At 37.5% G+C, this 12500-nt stretch overlaps 1 protein-coding gene across 4 annotated transcripts in view; it reads right to left on the reverse strand.

The window, feature by feature from the left end:
• The window catches only part of LOC145263184 (ceramide kinase-like protein), a 327568-nt gene that overhangs the window by 71908 nt on the left and 243160 nt on the right, over positions 1–12500 (reverse strand). For all 4 annotated transcript variants that reach the window (XM_080120237.1, XM_080120236.1, XM_080120239.1 and 1 more), the window contains exons 4-7: positions 7689–7820; positions 5023–5086; positions 3669–3814; positions 149–223 (exon numbers count right to left, since the gene is read on the reverse strand). In XM_080120237.1, coding sequence (XP_079976363.1) covers positions 149–223; positions 3669–3814; positions 5023–5086; positions 7689–7820 — 417 coding nt within the window. The remainder of the gene's footprint in view (positions 1–148; positions 224–3668; positions 3815–5022; positions 5087–7688; positions 7821–12500) is intronic.

Raw genomic sequence — 12500 nt, forward strand, 5'->3', positions numbered from 1 at the left:
CTGTCCTGACATGTACTTAATGAGACCCTCACTAAAATTCATACTAGTTAACATAATCTTTACTTACCGGCGTAGGGTCGCAATGTATAACATTTGAAGTTGAAGACTCAAAAGCAAAAGATGTCATCGTTGTCGTCAAAGAACTCACCTAAGACGATGTGAAGTGCAGCTGTTACCAAATCACAAGTACCAAGAACAGAATGAGCAATTTGATTTGTGGTTCCTGAAAAGACAAAACCAAAGAGAATTATTCAAAGACTGGTAATTCCTAAAAATGGCATTTTACTTGTCTCAAAATAAAAGATAATGTTCTTGCAAAGAAAGATCAACTCGTGTCAAAATTCTGGTCTGTCTGCTTCCACGATTCGAACTCCTCAAAATTCTGGTCTGTCTGCTTCCACGATTCGAACTCCTCAAAATTCTGGTCTGTCTGCTTCCACGATTCGAACTCCTCAAAATTCTGGTCCGTCTGCTTCCACGATTCGAACTCCTCAAAATTCTGGTCTGTCTGCTTCCACGATTCGAACTCTTCAAAATTCTGGTCTGTCTGCTTCCACGATTCGAATTCCTCAAAATTCTGGTCCGTCTGCTTCCACGATTCGAACTCCTCAAAATTCTGGTCAGTCTGCTTCCACGATTCGAATTCCTCAAAATTCTGGTCTGTCTGCTCCCACGATTCGAACTCCTCAAAATTCTGGTCTGTCTGCTTCCACGATTCGAACTCCTAAAAATTCTGGTCTGTCTGCTTCCACGATTCGAACTCCTCAAAATTCTGGTCTGTCTGCTTCCACGATTCGAACTCCTCAAAATTCTGGTCTGTCTGCTTCCACGATTCGAGCTCCTCAAAATTCTGGTCTGTCTGCTTCCACGATTCGAACTCCTCAAAATTCTGGTCTGTCTGCTTCCACGATTCGAACTCCTCAAAATTCTGGTCTGTCTGCTTCCACGATTCGAACTCTTCAAAGTTCTGGTCTGTCTGCTTCCACGATTCGAACTCCTCAAAATTCTGGTCTGTCTGCTTCCACGATTCGAATTCCTCAAAATTCTGGTCTGTCTGCTTCCATGATTCGAACTCCTCAAAATTCTGGTCTGTCTGCTTCCACGATTCGAACTCCTCAAAATTCTGGTCTGTCTGCTTCCACGATTCGAACTCCTCAAAATTCTGGTCTGTCTGCTTCCACGATTCGAACTCCTCAAAATTCTGGTCTGTCTGCTTCCACGATTCAAACTCCTCAAAATTCTGGTCTGTATGCTTCCACGATTCGAACTCCTCAAAATTCTGGTCTGTCTGCTTCCACGATTCGAACTCCTCAAAATTCTGGTCTGTCTGCTTCCACGATTCGAACTCCTCAAAATTCTGGTCTGTCTGCTTCCACGATTCGAACTCCTCAAAATTCTGGTCTGTCTGCTTCCACGATTCGAACTCTTCAAAGTTCTGGTCTGTCTGCTTCCACGATTCGAACTCCTCAAAATTCTGGTCTGTCTGCTTCCACGATTCGAATTCCTCAAAATTCTGGTCTGTCTGCTTCCACGATTCGAACTCCTCAAAATTCTGGTCTGTCTGCTTCCACGATTCGAACTCCTCAAAATTCTGGTCTGTCTGCTTCCACGATTCGAACTCCTCAAAATTCTGGTCTGTCTGCTTCCACGATTCGAACTCCTCAAAATTCTGGTCCGTCTGCTTCCACGATTCGAACTCCTCAAAATTCTGGTCTGTCTGCTTCCACGATTCGAACTCTTCAAAATTCTGGTCTGTCTGCTTCCACGATTCGAATTCCTCAAAATTCTGGTCCGTCTGCTTCCACGATTCGAACTCCTCAAAATTCTGGTCAGTCTGCTTCCACGATTCGAATTCCTCAAAATTCTGGTCTGTCTGCTTCCACGATTCGAACTCCTCAAAATTCTGGTCTGTCTGCTTCCACGATTCGAACTCCTAAAAATTCTGGTCTGTCTGCTTCCACGATTCGAACTCCTCAAAATTCTGGTCTGTCTGCTTCCACGATTCGAACTCCTCAAAATTCTGGTCTGTCTGCTTCCACGATTCGAGCTCCTCAAAATTCTGGTCTGTCTGCTTCCACGATTCGAACTCCTCAAAATTCTGGTCTGTCTGCTTCCACGATTCGAACTCCTCAAAATTCTGGTCTGTCTGCTTCCACGATTCGAACTCTTCAAAGTTCTGGTCTGTCTGCTTCCACGATTCGAACTCCTCAAAATTCTGGTCTGTCTGCTTCCACGATTCGAATTCCTCAAAATTCTGGTCTGTCTGCTTCCATGATTCGAACTCCTCAAAATTCTGGTCTGTCTGCTTCCACGATTCGAACTCCTCAAAATTCTGGTCTGTCTGCTTCCACGATTCGAACTCCTCAAAATTCTGGTCTGTCTGCTTCCACGATTCGAACTCCTCAAAATTCTGGTCTGTCTGCTTCCACGATTCAAACTCCTCAAAATTCTGGTCTGTATGCTTCCACGATTCGAACTCCTCAAAATTCTGGTCTGTCTGCTTCCACGATTCGAACTCCTCAAAATTCTGGTCTGTCTGCTTCCACGATTCGAACTCCTCAAAATTCTGGTCTGTCTGCTTCCACGATTCGAACTCCTCAAAATTCTGGTCTGTCTGCTTCCACGATTCGAACTCTTCAAAGTTCTGGTCTGTCTGCTTCCACGATTCGAACTCCTCAAAATTCTGGTCTGTCTGCTTCCACGATTCGAATTCCTCAAAATTCTGGTCTGTCTGCTTCCATGATTCGAACTCCTCAAAATTCTGGTCTGTCTGCTTCCACGATTCGAACTCCTCAAAATTCTGGTCTGTCTGCTTCCACGATTCGAACTCCTCAAAATTCTGGTCTGTCTGCTTCCACGATTCGAACTCCTCAAAATTCTGGTCTGTCTGCTTCCACGATTCGAACTCCTCAAAATTCTGGTCTGTCTGCTTCCACGATTCGAACTCCTCAAAATTCTGGTCTGTCTGCTTCCACGATTCAAACTCCTCAAAATTCTGGTCTGTATGCTTCCACGATTCGAACTCCTCAAAATTCTGGTCTGTCTGCTTCTACGATTCGAACTCCTCAAAATTCTGGTCTGTCTGCTTCCACGATTCGAATTCCTCAAAATTCTGTGCCGCCCACCAACGATGAGGATTGATCATTCATATTATTTGAATTCTTCAAACTACCGTTCTTATCTTGAGTTTTATTTTCAGAACATTTCGGTTGATGTAACCTCCGACCTCCTTCATGTGCATCTTGTCGGATTTTAGAATTTGTCTATCGAACACAGGAATGTGTACAGAATTTAAATGGAACCCTTATAGTATCTATGGGGTAGCATGCTCTTGTTCTGTCAGCCCTGGCAACGCCTGGCACTCGGGCTTGTTTTAAATAAATAGAAAAAACAGTTTTTTAATATGAATATCAATACACACACAAAAAATTATAGGAGTATAGATAATAAAGGTCTATGATTGGAGAAAGAACCGGTGAGAGAAATAGAGATGGAGCGGGGATGGGTGAGTATGGTAGTGGGGGGAATGAGGAGATGTGAGGGAGTCGGAGGTTTGGTGTTGGTGGGGATGGGAGTGTGTGTGTGTGTGTGTGTGTGTGTGTGTGTGTGTGTGTGTGTGTGTGTGTGTGTGTGTGTGTGTGTGTGTGTGATGCAGAGGGTTCACTGACCTGTTGGTACAATTCCTATCATTACCGATGTTCTTGTTGGTGTAAAATTAGACGACCAATCAGCCGGGTTAATATTTGAGTTGAACTCATCCATCAGACTGTTGACCACTTTGTTGACCGTGCCGTCGCCCCCAACAACGACCAGACTGAAAATGGGAAATGAAAAAAAAAACAAAAAAAACAACAAACACCAAGTTATTGTCGCAAATACTTGTCATAATTCATGAGTTTTATTGATGGCAATATTTACCACGAATGGACACAAAAATTACAACTTTTTCAAAAAAAAACAAAAATAATAAAAGAATAAAAATAGGATAATATTATAATTTTGTATCAGTTTTATCCTGGAGGATCTAATCTACTAATTTGAAGTTTAACTAGCAGTTCCGCCCGGCTTTGCTTAGGCCCTATGTACTGTTCATAAAGGTTATATGCATATGTATACATTAAAAAGTGTGAATATGTGAAGTAATGCCTTTCTGTATAATAGTCTTCCTTAACTACCATAGAGAAAAGACAGGCGGACATTTTCACTTATATATATATATATATATATATATATATATATATATATATATATATATATATATATATATATATAGATAGATAGATAGATAGATAGATAGATTGGATGCAATGTATAGTAATGATTTAAAAAGTATAAAAAAAGACTCATGCACCACCACCGAGAATCGAAACCAAAACGCTCAGCAATCAATGTCTAGGCTATGAAGACATGTTTACTGCAAGGCTAAAAATTAAAACATGAATCAACAGCTAGTACGTTATGCATTAGTAATGCCGGTGTTCGACCTTCACTTGGCAAATTTAATTTTTTTTCATTTTCACAGTTTTGCACCGGTTTTTCCGGGCTAAAATCAAAATAAAAAGTTTTGCATGGATTCAAATACCTTATATATGTAGTTTGATGTCTGTAGACCAAAAACTCTAGGAGTTTGGTAGGCAAAATTTGTTAAACAAAAATATATACGTACACATGAATATATATGGAAACAATTTTGTGTTTACTATAAACTTTTTACGCAAATATTATGCAAGCATAAATCATGTAGAATATCTGCATGAATATAATTACACGCAATAGTTAACTAAAGATGATCATCCCATAAGAAAACCGAAAAAACTAATAGGGGATTAATTAAAATGAATGTTTAAAAGAATATGCAAATTAGCTAGATCTTCTGCTAGTGAATGCAATTCCACAGCCCATATATAAGAAAATTGTATTTTCTTTTTGAATAAATAGAAAAGAGGGGTTTTAATATGAATATCAATACACACAAAAGAAAAACGAATTTATAGGAGTATAGATAGAAGATTTTATACTTACCAATCGTACTTTTTGCTTGAGTCGTTTTCAAAATGATACGAAACAGGATTGCTTTGATCACATTCTGAAATGAAGGAAAATTAGAAATCTCTAAGTGAGATGAACAATTGAACTTGTAGCAAATGTTATTCTCCTCTCACACGTGCCTGGTTTTTATAGAGGTAGAGAATTGTATCAGGAGTGAGATATCTACTGGATCGATAGAAGGATCCCACCATTTTTCCAGCGACCTTGGCAATGGATTTAATATACGTGTTCCATTTCAGATCGGGAGTAAAGGTCAAGCCGAGAAGCTTGTCAAAACATGAAGCCTCCCCAAGACAAGAGCCGTTCATTTCAATTGATGAAACCCAAAGTTCACTTTGTACGTCCCTTTTAAATATTTTTATTTATTTATTTACTGATCAAATGTGTTATATATCGGAACTCTACGTGACTAGATAGCGATCGAGTTAATTTGAGTGAATGTTGGCGAGGATCACATTAGTACATATCAGTATAACCTGGTCACAAAAGGAGGTATACCAACTAGAGGTGATGTAATTGAAATAGAGGACAAGGTCAACTCCCGAGACAAAATGCACTAGAAATACAGGTATTGAATGACACGACTGTAGAAATGACGTCACGTGTTCAGGCAATAAAACAGAGAGTTTCTGGCCAGTCTCAGTCGGGAAACGGTACAGGACGGTCTAAGAATGTAATGATCAGAGCTGATCTTACCAACGCCTCTGCCCATCTCTGTATCTCAGTTAGAAAATAAGTTAAGGGATTAATTAGTCTCTCTCTCCCTCTCTCTCTCTCTCTCTCTCTCTCTCTCAATGAGTAAAATCTTTCTGTAAATAAAACCTTTAAAAACTCAGCAAGACTTTATTGTGTTTTATGCAATCTTGCTATCTTGGCTATCTTGGAATTCGGTACGTTATTATAACAAATAAATATATCAAATGAAAGATGAGGAATAAAAACTATATATAAATTTATTATATCATCAGAACAGTAAGGAAAAGTTCAGCGGAAATTAAGACAAAAAAAAACTTCTTTAGGCCATGGCATTTCGAAATTAAATGCTTCTCATCAGAAAAGGAGAAGGGCCAGAATTATACAACATGCAAATATAGAAAGAACTGGCTTAATAACATTTAGATATGGAATTTAGATTCTGGCACTTATCCTTTTATGATGAGACGCATTTAGTTCGAAATACCATGGCCTAAAGAGGTTTTCTTTTCATAATTTTCTCTTTATGTTTCCTTATTGTCCCGATGATATAATAAAGTTATATATTACTTTTATTCCTCATCTTTCATTTAATCTTATTGCTTGCTCCTCTTAATAGTGTGGAGCTTTTCTTATCTTGACATGCTTTGCTTTTTTTTTTACATGGTAGTCACCACTTATCAAGGCCAGGAAGCCACTTGGGGATAAGGGTTATTGCGTGTACAGTAATCAATGGGATAGTATTCACTTCATCAAATCTCCACACTAACGTAATGTACTTGCAATAACTATTATCCCTGAGTGGCTTCCGGGCCTTGATAAGTGGTGACTACTGTGTAAAAAAAAAAATCGTAGTAATCGTTAGTATTGGAGATTTGATAAAGCGTCTTACTTAAGGGGGCGGTTTATCAGGAATTTGTTTATGTTGGACTTGGAGACATTCAAGTTGTAGTCAGGTGGGAAACAGGCAAACGGAAGAGAGTTCCATGGGCGTGCACTTCAAAAAAAGAAGCTTTGTTCATGGAATCTACGTTTTAATTTAGGCACAGATAAAGAGTGGGAAAATTACTGATTACATGATCTTCTCTTCTCTTCTTCTATCTATTCTTCTTCTCTTCTCTTCTCTTCTCTTCTTCTTCTCTATCTTCTATCTATCTTCTTCTATATAAATAAAATGAACTCATTTTTTCCGTCGGATTTTGACCTTAATAGGATTAAAAATCAAGATATTTCATGCAAATATAATATGCACAAACGGCAGAACAATATCTGAGGTGTGTTATAGGCTTATTATTTCTCAAATTCCTCGATAATCTTAGATTTCTATACTTTTTCTGCTGAGAAGTCACGGCCAAAATCGGTTAAGATCAATGGAAGTGGTAAAATATTTTCTCTCTAATAAATTCCTCCTCCCCCTGCCACCACTTAACACCGTTTGGGGATCGTTCACAAGGAACAGTTGAGAAGAGAACACCGGTTTGGCTTCGTGGTTCTTTCATGTGAAGTTATTTAAAATCACTAAACTAAGCTGCAGTGCTCTGTGGCGTAGTGGTTAGCGTGCTGGACAATTCACATTATATTTTCACGTTCGCGCCGACCTACCATAGTCGTTTTTTTTTTTTTTTTCCTAAACAACTGGAATGGACTTTTCTTGGTGGCCGAACTGTTAACGTTGCAGATGTTTGTTTTTTTTTCACACTTTATTTTCCTACTTTTACTCATGACTCCGGGTTTGATCCTTCCTACTTACCTACCATAACATTTTTTAAAACTCCCCCCCCCGTCCCGGAAACAAACACTCGGGCAACGCCGGGTACCCCCGCTAGTTATATTATAATGAATAAATATTGAGGGCCTTTCTGGTGCTACTTAATCTTGACAATGGCACATCAAGATGACGACATGCGATCAATTCACTTTTTAAATGATCTTCACGCTTTACTTACCAGAATATTCAATCTGTATGTTGGCATTTCGAAAAATTGGTTCGATTATGTTTGTGTAGACACTCTTTCCGTGCTTGTTTCCTGCGTTTGGCTGACATATGACCTTTACGTTCTGTGGCCGTCCTGGAAATTCTGCAAGTAGAGGAAGAGACGCGAGAATATTTAAAATCAAAACAAACCAATGAATGACGGCGGAAATGGAACTGACCTTTTTCCCATAATTCCTTTGTAGGGTAGACATTTTGAAGAGTGATAAGAAGAATGGAAAGCAGATCACACACACACACACACACACACACACACACACACATATATATATATATATATATACTAACAGGAAGACCTGACGTTGCCTGATATTGAATGATAATCAACGAATGTTTCACACTCCCATATTTTTATTGCCATCGAAATCGGTGAAATCGACCATTTTTCAGTCAAATCGATGGATTGCCTGCTCTAGTTAGGGACACATCATCGTGCACTGAAAGGAAACTTCACATGCCTCCGCGGAGTGACTTAGTCCACAATACATTGTAGTCTATATTGCACTGTAAAGAACCTACTGTTGATTTTATAAAAAAATATTTTATATAATGACTTGAATTAAAATCGAAAAGTCAAGTATCATGCTTCCAGTGCGCTCTTAACGGAAACATTCATTTCGAACGCGCCCCTGCCATATCAAAGAATCTACTGTTGATTTAATATGCCGACCGTTTCTGCTAGTGTGTTAATAAAACTTCTTAATTGCACTTGTCATGTTAGGCGGTATAAGGTGTTAACTTTTGTCAAATTGTCTGTTCCTTCTTTCATTCGATTTTTTTTTGTTGATTATCGATTATTGATACTTCGATAACTATCGATAATTCCGACATTCAACAGCCCGATAAAAAAAAATCTAAAACTGCCAGATACATAAAGTATGTGTGAAAGTTCAGAAAAAAATCAGCCTAGTCGTTTTCGAGTCTATAGAGAACGAACACACACACATAAGAAACTTTGTCTGCGTGTCTATGAGTTCGTTTTCTATGAACTCGAAAACGGATGGGTTGATTTTATGAAATTTTACACGAAGGTACTTGATGGGCCTGGCAGTTTTCTTAGATAGAGTTTGATAAGTATCAATAATCGATGATCGAAATAATCTGGTGAGCGAAGGAACAGGCGATTTTGACGTTTAATACGTTTAAGCAGTCTTTATAAATAATATGAAAGAAGAAATTTGAAAAAAAAAAATCTAACTTTTTAGCGTAGGGGATAACTTTTCTCTATAAATTTACAGTAAAATGAGCACCCACTGTTTGGCCACAAAGCGTTCAACTAGACATGTCATCTCTAGCATTTTTTTTTTCAAGTTTGGCGATCGAGGGAAGGGACAAAACATGACAAACACAAATTTTTTAGTTTTTTGTGGGGGGGGGGGCGGGAATTACATTTGAAACATAACGATAAATCTAATTAATTTTTATGAAACCATTCTGTACTTTCACTTAATAATTTTATAAGCAGAACGAATCCCAAAATATGACAAATTCAATTTTTTCAGGGAGGAAGAAGGGAGGATTACATTAGCAATATAAAATGACGAAAAATGTCATTTAATTGTGTTTTTAATTACTTTTTGGTAGATCTTTTCTTTTTTTTTCTTTTTTTTTTGCGATTGCACGGGCATTCACTGCTATTTTTATTGAAACAAATGTTGTAATGATTTATTTTTAATTATCTTTTCTTTGGGGGGGGGTCTTTCCAGTGCTCAATATCCGGAGAATAGTTTCTTCTCTTTGTAGCCCTTCTGCCGAAATATCTGGTGGAGAGGGTATCACATACTTCTTTTTTTGGGCGATTACATTTACATGTTTTCATCCGTTCTTTTATTTTTGTTGTGGGGGTATCCACGTTGCCAATGATGAAAATGATTAGTATACCGGTGTGTTTCAAACAGAACTTCATGTCAACCCAGGCAACGCTGGGTACCCATGCTAGTAATTATATATTCTCTCACACTATATATATATGTGTGTGTTTTATTTTTTCATTACCGTTTTATCTGTTTGGTTACATATGTTTCGGATGTTGGACCATGTTTACGATCTAACAGCCTCGTCAGACCTTACAGATATATATATATATATATATATATATATATATATATATATATATGATTTTGCCAGATTCCAAAGTCCAATATATTATTCATCTTAGCAATCATTCTTCTTACTCCGTGTATTCTTCAGAAAAAAAACCCCAAAAAACAGAAAGTACTCAAAGAGAAAAATGTGTAGTAACAAATAAAATTTAAATAAAAATCGACAAATAAATCCAACTCATTGAATACATCTCAAGTTGTGAGAGTTTTAGTGTCCCGCTTCTTACCGTGGGCAGCCATCTTGTTTTATTTCATATTTAACCCTTTTATGTATGCATTGTGAATAGTCTACACTTAATTTCACGAGTCCATAGAATAATGACCGCAGGTTTAACCGTTAACGTTAAACTTTGAAAATATAGCCAGCCTCATGCATGAGTCGCCTTGTTCGTCTGACTAAATAGACAATACTCTCAACAACCATTAGAAAATTACGGCCCACACACTGGGGAGAGTTTGAATGCCTACTGGAAGGAAATTTAATGTCTACTAGACATTATTCTGGAGTGTCTAATGTGTCTCTGGAGGGGAGTTTGTCAGGACAACCTGACAAGAGGAGACTTTTCTGTACAAGTCAACCCTGACTACATACACAAAATCACATAGTATTCGCAACCCAAATAAGATCCCCTCGGTACGGCTAACACCGGCTTTGCAAGGAATGATACACCTTCCCCAAACGCTGTTATCTAAAGTAACAGCACAAAGCTGGATACTCAACCAGACTAGATGAATTATTGCTCTGGAATTCAGTATAACCAAGAGATCACAAGAAAATTATACTATATTTAAATGGTTAATTAGGGATAGGAAAATGATGTTTTTTTTGGGTTTTTTTTTACATAGGCATCACCACTTATTAAGGCCAAGAGGCCACTCAAGGATAAGGGTTAAAGTGTATACAGTAGAAATTGGACAACATAGTAATCATTAGTAATGAAAATTTGGTAAATTTGATAACTTATATAGAACGGCTCATCAAGAACTTATTTACGTTAGACTTGAACACAACCATATTGTAGTCAGCCGGAAAGCAGGAAAACGGAAGACAATTCCACAGGCGTGCAGTTCTAAGAAAGAAGCTTTGTTCATGGAATCTACGTTTAGGTTTAGGCACAGATAAAGAGTGGGGGTAATTATTGATAGTGTGTACAGCTAGACGAGTGTTTCTTGTGAAAGTTTGGCGAGGGGGGACCATAGATTGAAGCTCAGTCGAACACTTTCCATGAAAATAACGATACATCAGAGACAAACTTGCAACATCTCTTCTGTGAGATAGAGGTTGCAAGGAAGAGAAAAGGACATCTCCTACGAGGCTACGAAGTCTATTTTGAACTCTATCAAGGCAGGACAAGTCCTTTCTAGCAGCTCCTGCCCAGATGTGGCAACAGTATTCCATCCTTGGACGTATCTGGCTCTTATATAGATAGAGAATAGCATCAGCAGTGAGATATTTACCGGACCGATAGAAAGATCCCACCATTTTTCCAGCGGCCTGGGCAACAGATTTGATGTACGTGTTCCATTTAAGATCAGGAGTAATGGTCAAGCCCAGAAGCTTGTCAAAACTTGAGGCCTCCTGAAGACGAGAGTCATTCATTTCAATTGATGCCAGATGTGGATCAGAATGTTGATGATGTAAAGAGAGAAGCTTGGTTTTAGATGCATTAAAAGTAACCAGCCACTCCTTACCCCATTGTACTACGTGCTGAAGATCAAAGGAGAGAGAATTGGAGAGAACTTGGTCGTTTACTGTCTTAGATGTGCTAGCATAAATGGTAGTGTCGTCAGCATAAATGTCTACAAATGATGGAAGGATGTGATTTGGAAGATCATTAATGTAGATGAGGAAAAGAAATCTTTACTAACTCAGTGTTTGAACGCCTACTAAACACGATCCTCGAATGTCTAAGTAGAGGTATTTGTCAGGAAAATCTGACATGAGGATATTTTTTTTTCTACAAGTAAACCCTGACAAAATATTAAAAATCACACAGTATTCATGGTCCAAATAAAATCTCCTAAGTATGGTTAACCCATACTGTTTTTTTGATTTTTTTTAAAACGAAAAATGGTTCACCTTCTCCAAGTGATATTAGTTTAGTAACAGCAAAAAGCTGGATAATTCACCCGGCAAAGGGAATTCTTGTCCTGGAATTCGGTAAGACCAAGTGAATACAAGAAAGATATATTTAATTGGTCAATTGAGGAGAGGAAAATTACATTCTTTACTAACTCAATGCTTGGGAGGTTAAGGAAAACTTTACTGGAATATTTGAATATCTACGTATTTCATACAAATATCAAATGTTATCATCAGAAAAGCGTCCCTTCATTTCTAAGAACTCCGGCCGAAGTAGAATGACACAATTAGAATTGCGTATATCCTGCACAACTATATTTTTTACATACACTCATGAAAAAAAATATATTATATATATATAATATATATATATATAGATATACATATATATACACATATATATGCATATATATATACATATATATACACATATATATAATATATATATACATATATATACATACATATAATATATATATACATATATATAATATATATACATATATATACATATATATACATATATATACATATATATATACATATATATACACATATATATACACACATATATATACAT

The sequence above is a fragment of the Euprymna scolopes genome, chromosome 38 (assembly GCF_053919585.1).
Source record: "Euprymna scolopes isolate OS-2025 chromosome 38, ASM5391958v1, whole genome shotgun sequence".
Taxonomy (NCBI): Eukaryota; Metazoa; Mollusca; class Cephalopoda; order Sepiida; family Sepiolidae; genus Euprymna; species Euprymna scolopes.